This window comes from Neopsephotus bourkii, unplaced genomic scaffold (assembly GCF_033783945.1).
Source record: "Neopsephotus bourkii isolate Nb327-2 ecotype Australia unplaced genomic scaffold, CSIRO-AGI_Nbou_v1 NB_1632, whole genome shotgun sequence".
Lineage (NCBI taxonomy): Eukaryota > Metazoa > Chordata > Aves > Psittaciformes > Psittacidae > Neopsephotus > Neopsephotus bourkii.
The window spans coordinates 757,724-777,166 of record NW_026902107.1 but is presented as its reverse complement, the minus strand read 5'-3'; the positions used below and the strand labels follow the sequence as shown (position 1 = coordinate 777,166).

General features: G+C 51.0%; 1 protein-coding gene across 1 annotated transcript; it reads right to left on the bottom strand.

Annotated features, from left to right (window-relative positions):
* Positions 1-1,964: 1,964 nt before the first annotated feature.
* On the bottom strand, positions 1,965-16,199 carry SELENON (selenoprotein N). The gene is made up of 12 exons (XM_061373621.1): positions 16,023-16,199; positions 11,679-11,796; positions 10,778-10,908; positions 10,122-10,334; positions 9,500-9,624; positions 8,691-8,828; positions 7,258-7,339; positions 6,100-6,288; positions 4,977-5,082; positions 4,004-4,116; positions 3,220-3,321; positions 1,965-2,215 (listed from the first exon to the last, which is right to left on the bottom strand). Exons 1-12 carry the CDS (start codon positions 16,128-16,130, stop codon positions 2,045-2,047), a joined length of 1,596 nt encoding a protein of 531 aa, XP_061229605.1. The 5' UTR covers positions 16,131-16,199; the 3' UTR covers positions 1,965-2,044.
* Positions 16,200-19,443: the final 3,244 nt, after the last annotated feature.

The following is a 19,443-nucleotide window of genomic DNA, read 5'->3' as shown; positions in this document are numbered from 1 at the left end:
AGCGCCAGACGCGGCTTCGAGGGGCTCGGGAAACGGGCAGCAAGCAGACCTCGGGAGCAGCTCTGCAGCAGCCAGGAGGGCCCATGGACGCCGGGCCGGGGGGGGCACAGGCACTCGCTCCTTTGGGCCAGAGTTCCCTTAGGGGACGAGGCCAGCAGTCAACAGGAGCTCGGTCTCAAATGCTGCCCGGGGGCTGTGGCACTGTCTGCAGTCAACAATGCTGCCCGGTCCCAGGCTGCCGGTACTGCAGCCCTTGGAGTGGGTAAAAGTGCAGAGGTAATGCATAGTTAGAATGCCGATACTGAGAAACAGCCCAGGGGGAATTCATCCTACTGGAGCAATTAGTGAAGCTACACTGGCTCAGCCTGGAGGTTGACCTCAGCCCCGTGTACAGCCGGGAGGGCTGGGGCAGGGTGGCAGATCCTCACCCCTGGGCTCCTCCCAGAATAAGAAAACCATAAAAAGCCACCCAAAAAACACCCAAAGGTTTCCCTCCCCCCGTGACTTGGTCCAACAAAACTGTGCTTCAAGAAAGCAGAAAAAGCATCCCCAGCCATGGCTGTTTGCAGCCATCTACCGAAGATGCTTTTGTCTCCTCACCTCTACAGGAACAGGCTTTGAAACCTGTTTCATTTAACCCTTCCTTGTCCAGATTATGCTCACTCTGTAGAAGGCATTGGTACAGAGTAGGAGCAACTGCTCAGGGTGGTTACAGGTAAGTGAAAATGGCACTGTCCAAGGCATTTCTCTGGCAAACTCCTGGAATTTCCATGAGTGCTGCTGGCTTTTAGAACTGCTCAGTTCTGGGCCAGTTAATGCTCTTGGGGCAGTTCCTGAAGGGAATGTCATGGTTTCTCTTCAGTGGGGCTTGCAAGCTCAAATCAAACATGGACAGAGCATGAAACCAATGCCCTCCGAGCAAAGCTCCCAAAGCTAGGGGCTGGGAGTGGGGCTGGGCACTGCTCACTGCCGTGTCCCACAGCCTGGAATGCACATCCCGCAGGACTCTGACCACTAATCCCTGTTAATCACAGAACCACAGAATGGGTTGGGTTGGAAAGGACCTTATGATCACCCAGTTCCAACCCCCTGCCATGGGCAGGGACACCTCACACTAAACCAGGTCACCCAAGGCTCTGCTCAGACTGGCCTTGAACACTGCCAGGGATGGAGCATTCACCACTTCTTTGGGCAGCCTGTGCCAGTGCCTCACCACCCTCACAGTAAAGAACTTTCTTACATCTAACCTGAACCTTCCCTGTTTTAGTTTAAACCCATCGCCCCCTGTCCTATTGCTCCAGTCCCTGATGAACCCATGCCTCTGAGCTGCACCGTACTTCTAAGGCCATGGTCTCCGGTCTACTGTGCCAACCTCATCCAACCCTTGGATGCATAAAGAAGACCACTCTCCCACCACCGCACACAGTGCTGGGAGGAGGCCAGAGCCGTGTGCTCCAGCTCCACCTGCGTTTACATCTACCCATGATCAGCACAGTCCATCATGCACTGGTGGCCACTGCTGTCCATAAATGCTGCCATGGAGAGCTGGTACGTGACACGAGGTGTGTGTGGAGGGCATTGGCTACCAGGAGGGAGCTTCCCACCTGCGCTGGGTTCTGCACCATCACACCACAAGGGCTGGGTCTAACAGTAATGCTGCTCTCCAGGATCCAACACAGTCCAGTCCTGAGGTCAAGGCCTTCTGGGTGACGTGTGGTAGAGCTGGTACATGACTTTCACCTCCAAGTCTGAACAGGAGCTGGAAAAACATGAGGGTGGGTGGCAAACCAAGGAGTATGCACCAAGAACGGTTACAGATTCAAGTGTTCTCACTCCTGTCACAGTTTGCCTGACCTCAGAAGGGCAGATTATGTAAACTGGTATCACTTGAACTGCCTCAAGCTAACATCAAGAGCAAAGCCCCAGCCCTGGGTCTCCATCTTAGCATCAATGTCTGGCATAAAGACAAGGAAGAATTTCTGTAGTCAAAGTAGATCTCTGAAGTCTTTGTCCATCTCTGTGGGGCATTCAGGTGCCTTTGGTTTTAGGTCTGCAAGTATGGCTTTGCTCTTTGCAGTCCTTCCTTCAGGAACTGGAGGTAAGTTGCAGTTGAAGGGTCTTCAAAATTGGTTGAGAAACTAAAGATGCTGCTTTCAACATCTTCAGGCTTCATAGAAGTAATGTCCAGGAAGTAGTTTGCATTAATATGGTGAATCTGGGAAACAAAACAGATGAGAAGAATTTAAGGGCCAGAACAACTCCCTATCCACTGTCTTGGCCTCTAGCCAGGATGTGACAAGACTGGAACAACTCTTAAAGAATCTCTAATACTTTGCAAATGCTTATTCAGCATCCAGGCTTCAGGGTTTGCATTTTACAGTCAGATTACAATGTGGGAAAGACAATGGTCTGTTTCTTTCCCCAACCAAGAGTGCTGACCCCTCACTTAGGTTAAGAAGATGAAGGTGATTTGGGACAAATCAGGCAGGAGTAGAACCTGGCTCTAAGTAAGGACTGGGAGATGCCAGCCCAGCCATGAGTGCAGCACAGCCCAAGAGCTTCGAGTGCAGGATGTCACTGCCTGTGTCACAAGCTAATACCTGGCAAATGTGGGCATGATCAGATTAGCCGTGGCAAGATCCTCCACTGCAGACAGCCCAGCTGCTGACACACACAGCACTGCACTGTCAAGTGTCAGGAACTGCTGTTGTTCTTCCAACTCAAGGGGGGTGCTGCTGGGGAGCACAGCAGAGCTGAAGAGTGTGGACTTGTTAATGGCTATGACAAACTGGGGAATGAAGAGAGAGAAATGTGCTAGAAGGTGCTGATGAGGAGAGGTTTTCTGCAGAGCACCAGCAGAAGGAACAGGAGGTGCAGGAAAAAGCTACAGTGGCTTCCCAAGAGTCACTGACTTCCACCAGGGACAGTGAGGAAGCACAGGCAGACATTTGTTTCAAGTCTGACTGTTCCCCCACCTGAGCTGCTATTGTTCTGTCTCTGTATAAAGAGACGCTTCCAGGTTTTTTCACAGAGTTGCTGTCTGTCTGCCACAGCATCCCTGAGAGCACAGCATTGGGAGGGACTATGGCCCCAGCAAGGCTCAAGGAGCCAGGGAATGGCTGCAGGAGTGGACACTCATTCCAGGGTCTGCAGACAACCCTGAAGAGAGCATGCTCTAATGGGAAGAGCCAAGCTCAGCTGCAGGAGTAACCAACATACCACCGTGCCATTAGGGAGGCAGATGATCATCTCAACGGGGAAGTTGTATTTCTCCAGGTGCAGGTCAGCCAGCTTGCTGTAGAACTCATTTTCTCTGTTGTTCTGTAAGGAGAGAGCCCAAAGAAATATGTTTGCATACACAAAAACTAGCAGAACAGTGCGGGAGGAGTACATTGAACACAGGAGGAAGGGAAGGACCAAAGAGCTGCTTTATAACTGGTTCTTTTTGCACCATCTGCTTTATGATACTCTTCCAGTCAGTCTCCCTCTCACGTATTTCAGCTGTAGATTCTCCCCAAACAACAAAATCACCCATCACTGGCAGTTCCCAGGCACACCAAGAGTCTGATCCAAGCATTTCCCCGGAGTCTCCAGCTCTATGACTGATCCCAGCTGACAGCACAGGCCCAGAGACAGGGTCACAAGTGGGGAAAGGTGCAATGGGAAGACTCTGGGTTCAGACAGTATTTGGTTGCTCCCTGGGTTATAGAGAAGTCAGTCTGTTGATGGCACAAATAGCTTTGGGCAGAACTATTTCACAGTGAAGCATTTGGTTTAGCTTTTAAAACTGGCACCATGACAGAGAAGTCCTTGTGCCATGTGCTTAACCTGCCTCCATCTGGTGCTTGCTTGCCCCCTGCGATCACTAGGACAGGGAGGGCTTGGAAATGAACACACACCCCACACACACCCCCCCCCGGCACAGGCATGAGCTCCCCCCTTGTGCCAGGCACCATCTGCATTCACCAGCACCAGCTGCACTGAAGGTGGATGTGACACTGACCTGCAGCTCTTCCAGCTCCTTCACCAGTGACCAGCTGCTGATGAAGCTCTCATTCAACAGGGTGAGGATGGGCGAACTTTCCAGGACGGTCTCCCGGAGAGTTCGCCCTGAACCTGGCCCAGGAGAAGCAGACAATGGTTTGCTGTGTTTCCTCAGCTGGCTGGTGCCATGTTTAATGCCACCACGATGCCAGAGCTCTGGCTGCTGTCGCAGCTGGCTCAGGCTCCCCCCAACCCAGCACATTGGATTTTTTCTCCTTGAGTGACAGACTTCCAAAGCTGATTGTATCCCACATGTGCTGCTGGCAGAGAGGCCTCACTCCAGCCACTTGCAAGGCAACAAGGACCAGGACATGCCTGCCATAGAGGTGACTGGTGTGGTGCATTTAGAAAATGCATTAGGCCCTGTGGATCCAAACCAAGTGCCTTGTGCTGTTCATGCTGAGCAGAGCCCACACATGCAGGAGAGGTTTTAAGGCAGATAGGACTAAAGGCACCCAGCCCTGTCGCACCCATTACTCTGCCCAGTGTGGCATGCCCTCAGGTGCAGGGGGTGATCAGTGATGCATAAGGACAATTGCAAGCCCACATCTGGCTCTGGTGTCTCCTGTGCAGGTGCCAGGGACACAGCAAAGAGCAGAATCCCTTTCACCCTGCAGATGCTGCCTCTAACCAAGCAGACTGAGAGGGAAAGAGAAAGGAGAAAGACCAGACCCATGCATTCACCTTGAGAAAGGCACCTGAACTGGTGAGTTCATCTAGGGCTTGTCATAAATAGATCTCATCCTGCCACTGGGGCCTTAAGATCTGATCAATAATTCCCCACTTCCAGCCTTTTCTATTCAGCATCTTCAGAGCCAAAACGAGTAGCACAATGTTTACTGCTGGCTCGTGACCAGCTCTCTGACCCCGAGCTCTCCTCAGAGCCTGAATGAGGCACATCATTCCTCCAGCCACACTGGGAATGTCCTCACCTCAGCAGGACTGGTCGTCCAGGGCACCCCACAGCAGGATCGAGTGCACCAACTTCTTTTCTGCTTTTGCTCTCTCAAAAGCTTGTGTGAAGGGAAGATAGGAGACCTGGAGGCAAAGAAACAAGACACAGAACAGCCCATCTCAGATACAAGCAGGGTCTGAAGGAACCACAGGTGAAGTACACAGTTGAACCTGCAGTAGATTCTGCAGATTAAAGCAAATGACAACTGTGGTGGTGTCCCCCAGGACAACTTCATCCTCTGCTGAGATTACAGCAAGGCCCTCAGAGTGTGTGGGCTGTTACCAGGACCTGCAGAGCCCCATCTTCACCCACTGCAGAGAGCATCTGCACAGCTGTGAGCTGACTGGCTGCAAACTCCCCTCAGCAGCCTGGGAAATGTGGCCTTGAGGTATTTGTTACAAAACCTTACTGAAAAGGCCTAAAATCTGGCTGTGAGGGAGCCTGCACAGAGATTATTCCAATCACTCAAATGAAGGGAACTTTATTAACATCTTGGCAGCTCAAAGGGACATTTGTAAGCTCAGGCACAAGGAGGCAGCCATTGAAACGCATCCCTTCAGCCAAGGAAGCAGTGACAGGCAGTAGCCATCTGCTCCACAGGCTACTGGCATGTTAAATAGTTTGGGTCACCCAATGCTATCAATTTGTGTCTCACTGTGGGATGCAGAGGCACAGGCAGATTGTGTGTTTGCTGCTGATAAGGAAAGCTTGGTCCAAAGGTAGCTCAACGTGGCAGAAGTAATGCCAGAGGAAAAGCATTTGTAAGCTGCCTCTCTCAGAAATCACATTGGCAGCTGGTGATAACAGGAAGGAAGGATGAGCCCACATTTACAAGCCTGAGACACATGACATCAGGCTTTGCTCCTGCCTGTGCTGCTGTGCAACCAAAAACGGCCTTTTAGAGATGCTGTACTCATCTGGAAACTGGAAGTCCATCCAGTCACACACACAGTGACTGGGAGGAGACCCCCACACTATGCTAAATGCTGATCAGGCTGTGGCCTCTGGTTTCTGCTGGTCCTCGAGGTGACTGGACATCCCAGTGAAGACAACCTGCCCCAAATAAACATGCAAGGAAGAGTCCGATCCCTCTTCCTCACCTTCTTAAATGGATACATGGCCACTTCCAGTTTCTGGGCTGCCTCTTCCCAGGGTATTTCCTGCTGCCAGGTTATCTCTTCAAACACAAACTGGATGGGCTCCCCTGAGGGATCCCTGCTGTCAATCACATTTCCATTCTCATCATGGATCACAGAGGGGATGGAAGGTCCAGTTGATTCAAGCTCCATCTGGAGGAGAACAAAGAAGCAAAGCTGGACATTGCAGACATTCCACTTCTGGTTTATCTGTATTCCAGGACAGGATGAATAGGCAAAATACGACTGTGCAGCTTCCAATGAAGATACAGCTCCATCTGTTGTCTATTGGAGCTGCACTTTACCAGTTGCAGATGTGTTTTAGTGGGGAACAGCAGGAAAGCAACTTCATTTCCTTCTGTTACTGTCTGACTGTGCTCTTTAGATGGCAACTGCATGAGACTTGCTCACTCCGTGTTCCCACCTTCCCAGTGGAGGCTTCTGACAGTGGGACACCAGGTCCTTCAAATCAGAGCTCCACAGGGCTGGTTTGAAGTTCTTGCTCATATCTCCTGCACAGCTCTTACCCAGCTCGTGGCTAACCACGAGAGGGGGCAATACAAAAGCTGTTCAGGAGCTTCCCCCAGTTCCCCGTTCTGGGACAGCTCAAATGATTTTGCAAGTCTGTTTTCTCAGCTCTTGGCAATTAAAAAGAAGCATCGATCTAGTTTAAGACCAAATGGGACTGTTAAATTCAGGCATTTAAAATCCTGACTCATGTTTCCTGTCACAAGAGCTGGGATTACCACAAAATAGAGGAATAACCTCATGCAGTTTCTAAATTCAGACACGCTGTTGTTTGTACACCCCTCTGGGCTCGGGGCCTGGGTTCAGATCCTCATCTCAGACAACTCTGTAAAGCTGGGAAGTGGCACAGGTCTTCGGGAGTGCAGGATTCAACCCACACAAAGGGAAAACTACAGTGTCACAACAACTGGTAATAGGGAGCCACAGAGCTGCAGAGGACATACACAGATCAACAGAGATTATACAATTAGATTGAAATATGCTCGAGAAAGCTCTGAAGAACAGGGACAGCTGAGGTCATACAGCTCATGGCCATGGCAGCATAAATCCCTGCTGAGCTGCTGCATGTGTATGGAGGACTGAGTGTCTACAGACCTGAGGCAGGTATCCAATATCCACCTCCATGTTGCTGCTTTCACTTGCTCCATACAGCCACTCCATATCAACATTCAGAGACCTGCAAGGTGAACCAGGGATGTTCAGAGTCACCCAAGGATAAGGCTGTGTATGGCAAACCCCAAACAGATGACAGCATCCAATGCTCCTCTTGCAGGGTCAGCATTAAAGCCCAGAGGCCCTGCCTCCTTGGAGATCACTGTTCCTTGCACAAGACCAGCAACACTGGAGCCCAGGATCAGGGTCCAGGCACCCACTCAATGCTCTGGGCAAACACGCTCACACGTTTTAAGTACTGCCAAAGTACAGGGAAGAGGTGACTTTGCTGCCCCTTCCTTCACAGCACTCAACTTGCACATTCTGAGCCTGCGGAACTTTTAAAAGTGGTGGGGTTTTTCTGGAAGCAAAAGGCTTTTGTAAGAAGTTGCTGGCAGAGATGCAAGTGTCTGCTTGCTGTAAGAAATGTGCTGACAGAGCCATAGGGGTTGAGTCGCCAGGGTAATGTTATAATAGAATTTTCACTCCAGATGTCATGGGTAAAGAGATTTGAAGCTTCTTTCCCCTGAAACACTTCCAGCTACTTGCCAGACAGCAGGAATGAGCTAGTGCAAAGCTCTGCACACAAAACCTCAACCTGTAAAACACCAGGCAAAAAATATGCTGAACTAAGAGCATCAGCCTTTGCTTGATTTCAGTGCTTTAAGCCAGGCACTGGGATTGCCAGGGGCTGCTGCCCACACCCTACCCATCCCTCCCCATTCTCCAAGTACCAAGGGACAGTTACTGGTGATTGAATCAGACCCTGAAATGGGTCAGGGATCCTCAGCGACCGGTAGAGATGCATTTGCCAGGTTTACAAGCAACAGCAGAGCTCAATTCACTCAGATTTTCCAGGAACTTGGCTGAAAAACGTGAGCTCATCCATCACAGACACCCAAGGAGCCTTCTGCAGCCACATTGTCACCACAGGTATGTGACAATTGCAGGAGTCCCTGTCCCAGTTGGAAACTGCTGGTCAAGGGGAGCAGTGCTGCTAACAAAGAGGATGCTGCCCATCTCTAGGGCAGTGGAGGCATGATGGAGGACATCAAGACACACAAGGATGAGGACAGGACATGATGACTGTGATGACCACTAGCAGTGAAGGATGAGTGGGGAAAGCAGATAAGCAAACTGTAGAACTAGGCTGCCCAAAGCTCAGCCTGCCTTGCACAGGCCAGGATGCCCACATACCACAAGGGACAGGGCTGCTGCTGCACTTATACCTTCACATAAAGAGAACCCATCAGCCTTTCCCCATGCACAGCCCCAAGCCCTACACAGGAAAGGATCCCAGAGCCCCTGTGTTCCACTGGGCCTCGTTTATACAAGCCTCAAGTCTGTTCAGCACCCAGAAAGAGAAACAGCTGTACCTGTTGTTAGGGACAAAGAGCTTAAATTCTCGGACATGGGAAGAATCCTTGGAGAGGATGATGTGACCTGTGAACTGGCCTGGGGAAAACCAGAAGGGGAAGTGTGGTGGCTCATTCAGCTGGAACTCGGCGTGGATCCTGAAATGAGAAGGGAGCCATGAGCTGCAGTGCCGGGAGGACAGAAGATGACAGCAGCAAAAAGTTATCTCCAGGCACCAGGAATTATGAAGCTAAATTGGGGCAGAGAGGTTCAGTTCAAAAAGCTTTTCATGTCACACAGTGATAAAACACTGGAGCAGATCCCTGGGGTCACAATCATCTCCACTACTGATGCCTTTTGGAACTGGGCAATAGTGTCCATCCAGGAAGGATGAATTATGTTATTATTCCTTAAAACACGGAACAGCCTAAGACCCCTTCAGCCTCCCTTCCAGCTTGATCAGGCAAGTAAAAGCTGTGTGTAACACTCCCAGGAAAAGAAGTCTAATCAGACTCTCTCCTTTCAGTCAGGGATAGCTCCAAACCAAGGGCAATGTCCTACATCTGGGCAACAGTCCCTGCCCCACCAGGGGCTCTGGGAGCATGGGCATCAGCAAAGCATCACACATTGGCAAGAGCTGGTTGTGAACCACCCTCTTCCTTGAGCTGCTTTGCTTCTCTCCCAGCCAGGACACATCTGGTCTTGCTGGGGAACACAACATGCAGTGACACACACACTCTCTGCTACAGGCTCACAGCAGCCTTTTCTGTTCCCTTGAGATACAGAACAGATTCAGAAGCTTTCCTCTAACCTCAGGCCATGGCCTCACCTGAAGGCGATGGTGTAGTAGAAGGTGCTGATGGCTTGGATGCAGGCCACAGCTCCCTGCGGAGCAAAGCGGGTTTTCACAAAGGGGCGTGGGTGGAACATGCTCAGAAGCTTGTGGATGATGATCTAGAGAGTGAAACGTAAGAGAGCGAAAATGAGAACAGTTCCTTCACCACAGGCCAGCTGCAGCTCCAAAGTAGCTCCCCACCAGATCAGGAAGGCAAGAGAACTGCTATGCTATAAAAATCAGCTCAGAGACCTACCTCATCACAAAACAAGGAGCTAAAGCAAGAGACTGGGTTTAGAATTAATCCATTTCCATGCTTTTTATGCTCTTCCCATTGTTTCCAAGTTTCCATCATCCCAGCCCGAGTTACTCAAATCAGCCTCATTTGGCCCTGACAAATACCCAGAGCTTTTGCCTGCTCTCAGTTTTACCTCCAATTTAGGAGACAGTCTTCCTGGCTGCAAGCTGCAGCTTTTTTGCTCCCTTTAAAAATCCAGGGAGACAGAATGCAGTAGCCTTGTCCCTCCAGGGATTCTTGGGATTCATCTGGGCTACAAGGCAGAACATTTACACAAACTACTTCTCAGGTATATAGAAACTGAGTATCATATCTCACCTCTTTGCCCTTGGGAGGCGGAGGGTAAAATCTGTTGTTGGGAAGATACCCAGTGAAGATGTTCAATTCACTAGGAATTATCCACCATGGATCCCCGAGATCCAGTTTATTCTTTGGAGGAAGAAAGGCTTTAAACTGCCTGGCAAGCAACACGCTCATAGGGGCTGCTGGGGCAGTCCAGTTCCTCAGCCCAGAGAGGGCAACATGAGAAATCTGTGAACAGAAGACACTGTCAGAGCCTCGACCAGCTTCTTCAATCCTGCAGTCATGCTCATGGATGTACGGAGGCTTTGGAGAAGGGGAAAAAGAATTCTAATGGTTTAAATTCTTTTTACCACCCCAACTACTACCAAATAGTTCTGTCAATTTTTAACCATGTCAGTAATAGGAAGTGGGAGAGGGGAACGTAGCACATACTGCTGCTTCAAGCTTCCCAGGAAGGGTGCATAAACTGGGGCACAGTGATACCGAGTGTGCTGAGAACAATGAACTGCTGCAGAAAGCTGCGAGTTTGCTCATCAAAGCAAATCCCATGGCCTTGAGCAAGACTATGTCCCCACCCTACCATGCCAGCACTTATTGCTGGTGATGTTACCAGCCCTTTGCATGTGTTTATACCAGAATTTGTGGCCATATACATCCTGCATGACACCTACTCCCAAGAAACCGTCTTTGCTCTTCGTCATCGTTTCCATGACCAAAGGCTGGAATTTAGCCACGATGGACAATGTCTCCCCGCTTGTATCAGATGTCTCCTCCTCTTCAAATTCTGAGACGGGAGCAACCCCTAGACAAAGGAACAGAAATTTAGGCAGCTGTTTCCCTTCCCTCCCCTTTTGAACAATTGTGAAGTGATTACACATTTATCCTGGCAAATCCAGGAGTACTGGGAGTCTCCCAGCTCTTCATCCAGCAGCAGAACTCAGACACACCCCAGGAACCAGCTGAAGCAGAGCTCTCCTTTCAGCAGACAACTCTCTAAACCCCATAGTTTGGCTGAACAGCCTCACTTCACCTTGGAGGGTCAAAACACATGCTTTACCCAGTGAATTACAGCACAAGCAAACAACTGTATTGGGAATGCACTGTACACTATAATCATCGCACTGTTTCTTGTGTGGCACCACCAAGATACAGGCTGACAGAGCCTCCATACGGGATCACTCACAAACTGCTATCTGGAAGAGACACCTCAGCCAGGGTATGAATGAAGCACTGCCACTTAACTAAGCTTTGGCCTTGCCTGGGCTGAGCTGTATCTGTTGCATTCACCCACCCCAAATCCCCTTTAAGCTCTAGACAAAGTAACTTCTGTGCTTTGCTAGCCCAGCAATGGGAACTTTTGTCTTACAAACCCTCTACTTTGTGGAAGTGATATATGTCTAGTGCTTAAGCCTTTTCAGACCCTTGTAAAGCTCAGCAGCCCCTCTTCATGTAAATAAGACTCAAAACAGTGCTCTGAAAAAATAAAGACATGAATAAAACCAGTTCAGTGCATTACCCATGGCTTTTACTTGGACTGTGCAGAGGGAGCTCTGCAGGCAGACAGATACCTACCTGTCAGCTTCTCAGCTATTGGCTTGAACTCTTCGGGACTGAGGTACAGATCATTGTTTGTGTCCAGAGAAGAAAAGAGAAACATCCCCTCACTTCCCAAAGACTTCAGCGCCAGCTCCTAGTTCAGGAAGAAGCAAGAAGTGAGTGAGATTTCATTCGAGCCTCCTGCAGAAATTCACCCGTGCTCCTCTCAGCTTCAGAGTTAATTTAAATTCTTTCCAGCACACAAACACAGCCATTAAATCAAAAGATTAACGCCCCTTGGCAGGATTTTGTGCTATTTACAATAGGGATTGGTGTCCAGGAACTGCTGGCATGAGCATATTAAAACTACATCTGGCTAAGTAATTCCAACTGAATCGTTTGCTCATAGTCAGCCTCAAAGTCTTTTGTCAGAAAAAAAAGCCAACTTTTTCCAGACAGTGCTAAACCTGCAGCTATTGAGAGCACCTGGAGATGGTGATTCTGTGATTAAGTGATGTGCAGTGAAACAAAGGCAAAGCTGTGACTGTCTACATCACAAAACCACAAAGGAAATGAATCGAGCCACTTACACCCGTGCAGAGCTCCATGCCACACCTCTCCTGGCACACAAACAATTCTCTGCTCAAGTCTCCCCTCCAAAATTCCAGCTGCAGGACTGGATGGAGCATTTTGTCTCCTGCCTAATCAGTCAGACATACACTGGGGAGCCACACATCCCATGGGCTTCTCCAGAACCTTCTGCAAGACCCCAGCCACACTGTGCCTCAGTTTCTCTCTTTTCAAAGTCCACCAGGAGCTCATCCAGTGGAAAACACCACTAAAATGCAATGTCTCCCCTGGAGCAGCTCCAGAAAGGCTCTAGATGCTTCTGGTCATTTCTATCCTGCAGCATTCAGCACTGAAGGGAAAGGGACAAGTTACAGGCAGAATAAGAGAGCTCCATGTTTGTGAGAGGAAGAGAGAGACATAGAGCAAGTCAGACAAGCCACATCATTGGCAGACAGCCTGCAGCGCATCCCCTGTGACCCATCATTTGGGACCGCTTCCCCTGCCACCCCTGTAAAAGCCTAAAGCTGCAGGATAAATACTCTGTATTCTGCTGTTTAACGGTGTTTATTCTCTATTGCCTGCAGCACCACCACCATCCCCAGAGCTCCTGAACTAGTTTATTCTCCATCTGTTGCCTGCCAGCCTGAAGCAGCACTAATGCAGCCTGGAAGGCTTTGCTCCTGTCAACTGAAGCAACAAAAGCACTTAAGAGCCTTCCAGGGCACATTCAGGACTGAGACAAACAGAAATAAAGACCCTGGAATAAAAAGCAGAGATCTGGAAGCAGACATGGCTGTGCACAGACAAGGAGGGGAGCGTGCAGGAACTATACAGCTGAAAAAAAGGAATGAAGGATTCTCTACATACAGGAACAATCCTCTCTCTGGGCTGTTCATGTTTCTGGGGCCAGAAAATATGCCTTTGCTCTTCAAATGAACAGGGATGCCCACCCCTGTAAATGGATAACATTTTCCTGAGCAACTTCCCCAACAGCCAGGCGCCAGGGTCATGTCATGGAGCCTTGGGCCAGGTTTCAGTATCCCTCTAACCTCTTGAGTGAGCTTGTGCACAGCACGGAATGCATTAACCTCACAAGGGCCCATGTGATTGCTCGCCTGAGAGTGGGCTCCTGGAGCAGGGAAGCACGCCTGGAGCGTGATGGCTTCTCCTCTGCAGGGGAGCCTGTCCTGGATGTGTACTGAGCTCTGAAAAGATGTTCCATTTCCCAGTCATCTCTACAGCACATCAGCCACTTCCTGCTGATGAATCTTTTAGTCTCTCTTCTTTTTGCACTTCACAGACAGGGACCTCAAGGGATGGGAGACAAATGAGCAACAAAGTTTGTAGCTGGTTAGACTGCCTGCTGCTGTAGGAAAAAGTCGTGATCAGTGCTTAACAGGGCTGAAAGCAGAAAAAGAACCAGTCACACCCCACACACAGAGAAGAACATCTCTGACTGCGTCTAAAGCAGCAGGATGTGAAGGACAACATGGATGCTTGGGTGTTGGATGTTAGCATCCAAAGATCAGTTTTTAAGCAAGCACTGAAAGCACTTTCTCATCCCCTCAGCCTGCACTTTCACACAGGTGAAGCAATAAACCCCCACCAGCTGCAGAACCATCAGATAATTATCATGGAATGGTTTGGGTTGGAAAGGACTGAAGATCATCCAGTTCTAACCCCCTGCAGAGGCAGGCATGCCTCACACTAGACCATGTTACTCCAAGCCCCTGTGTCCAACCTGGCCCTGAACACTGCCAGGGATGGGGCAGCCACAGCTTCTCTGGACACCCTGTGTCAGCGGCTCAGCACCCTCACAGTAAAGAAGTTCTTCCTTATATCTAACCTGAACTTCCCCTGTTTCAGTTTGAACCCATCACCCCTTGTTCTATCACTGCAGTCCCTAATGAAGAGCCCCTCTTCAGCATCCTTGTTCCCCCCTTCAGACACTGGAAGCTGCTTTGCGGTCTCCACGCAGCTCCTCTTCTCCAGGCTGAACAGCCCCAGTGTTCTCAGCCTGTCTCCACACAGGAGATGCTCCAGCCCCCTTATCCTTGTGGCCCAACTCCAGACTTGCTCCAACAGCCTGACCCACTGGCACCCTGGGAGCATCCAGCTGGCCTGGGAGACCCCAGCCAGGGAGGAACAACGGCTTCCCAGAGCATGCACCAGTCCAAAGGGATGATGAAAGCTGGGCTTAAAAGGGGAGTGAGATGTCAGGGCTTGGCCTTTTGCTTTCTGATAACACCCACATCAAAGAAAGTGCTCCAGAGCTTGTGGATTTTCTCTTTTTTCTTTCTAAACTGGGATTGTAAGAAATAAAAAGTTTCCCTGTTTGTGCCAGAGGAGTAAAACCGAGCTTCTGCAGGGGAAGAGAGTTGGGGTTTTTCACAGTTTTCTTCCCCCACCTGCCTGTGCCTTGTGTAGTTACATAAACATCCCTATGGAAGCGACAGGATGCGTGTTTTAAGGAAAACAAAGGACAAATCATCCCCTTCCTCTGTTCAGGTTTTGTTCCCTCCAGCAGCCCCCACTCACAGCCTGCTGCCTGTGCTCTGCAACACAAAAACCTCCCGGAGAGCTGGCCAGAGGCAGGGCTGGGTCCTCCCAGCCAGGACCTCCGGACCCAAAACAAACTCTTCTATTTACCTGGTTTGAGCCATTCTCCCCCTCCTGCAGTGCAAGAAGAGACAAAGGGAAGAGGCCTCCTTTAAAAACACTTCTCTTTTCACCACAGAAATATCAAGAAGTCTGCTCTTTCCTACAAACCTCTTTAGAGGATGCCAAAGCAGGATCTCCAACAGAGCCATGCCCTCTTCAAAGCACACAGCAGCCATTTGAGTTACAGGAATTCCAACCAAACCCAGCATCCATCAGGGCACACAAAACGTACATTTCTAGCGAGAAAAACCCCACAAACACCTGAGAGTTTGGGGCCTTTTCCAGGGAACAAGGCAGGCAGGAAGGACCTGGTGAGAGGAGGTGTGAAGCTCCTGCTCTTCCTCCTTTTCCTGGCAGGAGCAGGCACTGCTGGTGCCTGGTGCTGGCCACCACAGTCCCTGTGACCACTGCAGGGTTGAAGCCACCAGTGCCCTGTGGCTACCACAAATCAGTGGCAACCACCACCCTTCTGTGGTCACCTCAGCCCAGTGGCAGCCACCTCAGTCCCCATGGCCACCTCCACCTCAGTGGCCATCTCAGCCCAGTGGCAGTCACCTCGGTCCCCATGGCCACCTCCACCTCGTCCCCATGGCCACCTCGCCCAGTGGCCAGTGGCCATCTCAGCCCAGTGGCAGTCACCTCAGTCCCCATAGCCACCTCCACCTCAGTGGCCATCTCAGCCCAGTGGCAGCCACCTCAGTCCCCATGGCCACCTCCACCTCAGTGGCCATCTCAGCCCAGTGGCAGTCACCTCGGTCCCCATGGCCACCTCCACCTCAGTGGCCACCAATACCTGGCGGTGACCTGAACCAGGCCACAGCCACCTCAGCGCCAGTGGCCACTGTGTGTGGTGGTCCCCTCAACCCCCGGCACCCTCCGTGCGGTCACCTCAGCCCTGCTACCTCACAGCCAGTGGCCACCGATGCCACTCAACCGGTGGCCACATGAAGCCCCTTTGCCCACTACTCCCTCACGGGTGCGGTGCTCCCCTCGGCCCTGCAGCCCCCTCCTCAAGGCCGGGGACCCCGCGGCCGCGGCGCCCGCCATTTCAACCCTCCCTCCCTCACAACCCTTCCCTCCCTCCTTCCTTCCCTCCCTCCGTGAGAGGCCGCGCGGCCTCAGCACCGCCCTCCCCGCCCTGCCCGGTACCTGCTGCCGGGCTGCCTCAGCGTCCCGGTAGTACTTGACGGCGACCAGCGCCGCCAGAGCGGCGAGAGCCAGCGCCAGGCGCGGATGGGCCGCGCCGGGACCCGCCATGGCCGCGCTGCTCAGCGCCGCCACCGCCGCCCCGCCACCATGGCCGCCCGGCCGAGGGAGGCGTCAGGCGGGCAGCGCCTGGCGAGGAGGGGTCCGGGGCCTGCGTCCGCCCCGCGGGGCCCCTTTCCCCGCCCCCGGCCCCGCGGGGGCTTTCGTGCGGTGCGGAAAAAACGCGTTTTGGCCTTAAATTTCCCTCTGCATCCGCGGCCTGTGCAGCAGCCCCATCGCTTTCAGTGGGGTTTGCTTTTAATTATCCATGGGAGAGGGCTGTGTCCTGCCCCCATGGATGAGCAAATTCATCTTCGGTCCTTAAGTCAGCATTTCCCCCCCCCCGAAAAGCCGTATCCTGCTCTTGCAGCCGGTTTCGGCTCACAGCTGGATACCCTTCCCGGTATGGGTGGTTTCACTTGCAGTGATTTCACTGGGGTTTAGCCCGAGAGGGGATGGATGGCAGGGATAGGGATGGCAGGGATAGGGATGGCAGTCGGGCTGGGTTGGATGTTGCCCCCATGAGGCAATGATACCCATCTACAGCCATGCCCAAGCCCCATCCTCCTGCCGCCACATTGTGATCCCCAAGTTCTGAGCCACTGCTGCCATCACCCCACAATTTGAACCATTTCTCCTGTCCTTTACAACACCCCAACCTGAACTTTTCCACCCTCCCCATGCTCTTTGTGCCTTCCAGGTTCTTCTGCACGGTTGCCTCGCTGCCCCCGAGCGCTGGCTTGGCCAAGGATCCAGGTTAGTCGTTGTAATCTCACAGCTCAGCCCTCGCTCCTCCTGCAAGCCTGCTCCGCCACGGAAATCCCCTGATTGCTGCGGCAGATTTAGTACCATTTGCTGCTGCTGTAGGGCTAACAGCATCCAGTGTTTGATCTCTCCAAGGGTAGCAGGAAGCCGTAGCGGTTAATCCTTTGAAGCTTTGGCTGTTTCCTAAGCCTGCCTAATCAGTTTTGTTTTAGGTTTAAAGAGCGTTCTGGTTGGAGATGAGGGGAGCATGACCAAGCCATAAAGAGGGCTGTGGCAGCTGCATCAAGCAAGCGGGAAGAGGATGCTACCATTAGGGAGAGCAGGCTGGAGGGTGGGGGGATCTTGCCAGCAAGCCAGACCGAAGGGAACAGGGCTTGGGTACAGCCTTCTCCTTGGGCATTGTTCCTTTCCCCACCATAGATCCTCACACAGCCCCTGGTGTTTCTCCTGCAGTGATGGTGCAACACAATGGACCAGACTGGGGAGCCCAGCAACAGCATAAACCCGGGGTTATTTGTAACTCAGGTCAGTGTCATACATCTGCACAGCCCATGGAGGAAGGAGAAGGTTCCTTCTGCCAGCTCCACCACGGAAGAAAACGTTCATGAAACTGCCACTGCTCTTTGCCCTCCACCGCCCCATCCATCAGAGTACTGGTGCTTGAGCCATGGGGAGGAGATGGGAAGAACTGAATTAGCAGAGCATTGAAACAGTGTCTGGCAGCGGAGATGGGTGTGAATGGGTTAAGCACTCAAAGCACTTTAAGCAGATGTGCTTTAAAACTTGCCGGACTCATTAGATTGAGCAGCGAGGTGTGGAGAGCTGCTGCTTACCTCAAATAACCTAGCAAGTACCTTTAGAGCACAAAATGTAACAGGATGAGATAGCTTTCAAACAGGATAAATGCGCTTGTGTGTCTGGAGTGAGAGCAAGAGGTGAGATGAGTTGACCAAGCCTGCAGACACCTGTATGAAGAAGGAGACCTGAGAGGATGGCTGGCAGAGCCAAGATGATATCATTTAGACGAGAAGCAGAGGGGCTCGTTTTACATCTGAATCATTTCCAGTGTCACCAGCGACCATATAAAGATGACAAATGGATGAATTATTTGCTAGGAAAAAGAGGGAAAGACACAAGGTGAAGTACTTCAGGGCATCCACTGGGAACTAACTCTCCTCAAAAGAGAATGAATGCAGCAGCTCCTGGCTCTACACTGCTGGTTCCTGAGATGATGGGTTACAGTGCTCATGAAGCATTTTAAGTACCCAGACATCTGCCATGGGGCCCATTCAGTCACACCTATATCAAAGGAAATCCTTGTGGTAGAGAAAGAACCAAGAAAATGCACCCAGCTGGAAGAACTATCCCAGATTTCCCCTTTGCCAGCAGGGAAAGAGCCTGGCTGAAGGTAGGAAAGATACTGAGAGATCCATAGCAGGGATGAAAAACTTGGACTGACTTTTTTCTGCAGCAGTGGGATGGGTTTTCCGTATGGAAAGTCCATGCAGTAACTCCACATTCCAGAGCAGAGGAGCTGTTTAAATTGATGGCCTGAAACCACAGCCAGTTTGAAAGTCAGAGCCATCATGGTGTAATGGAAGATGGCATTAAAATGTGAACTCTGTGCACAGATTGAGAAAGCACCTGGAAACAGATCTCCCCTTTCCCCCCCTGGAGGAAGCAAATCCCAATCAGACTGAGCCAAACCTGGGTTACCTCTGGGAAAAGTAAGGAAAAAGGAGTATTCAAGTCTGCTTTCACATGGGCTTTTTGAAGGGAACAAGAAAATGAGAGGTGTGTTTACTGCAGAATAGGAGCTTGAATCTTGCTCCGGATGCACTGTGCCAGGCTTCACAGCCATGGCAAAGATGCAGTTCATCCTGGGAAAGAATGGCCAGCAAAGGCTGCAGAATGAAATGCAGTTTGATTGAGACATTTCAAAGTAGACCATTTAGTTGAAGAGCAAGAGCCAATGCCTGCCCACTTCCCATGGGCCTGAACTTCTAACTCCCCTTTGGCCTTTCCTTATTCCAATTGGAAGCAATCCAACCTGGTGGGTCACTTGTGGTTCTGACGCTCACCGGCTCTCACTAAACAAAAGCAATTACAATGCAGGGGTGGTTTATTGAGACGATTCCTAATTACAGCACAGTACCTGCTTGAGGCTCCCCAGGGAATGAAGCCAAAGACCCAAACGTGATCAGAAGTAACTGCTGACACTTTGAAAGTGCTGCCACTGGGAGCCAGCGCTCGGTGCATCACATGTGGAACAATCAGATAAATAGAGCAGATCAAAACGTATGTGGAAAAATCCCACGGCTGCCAGGCTTTTGAATTCAATAACCAATTGCACGGAAAGCCTTCCAAGGGAATTGAATAACGCTGTAAAAATGAAGTGTGGCTTACAAAAAGATGCATTTGTTTTCTGCATGGTTTTGTCTCCCCTCCTTGTATGGGCGGTGACAACAGCTAAGGCGTTCTACGAGCAGTAGGAGCTTTCATCTCTGTGACTGATGCAGCTTTCTCATTAAAACATCATTTACAAGAAATTCCTCCCGAC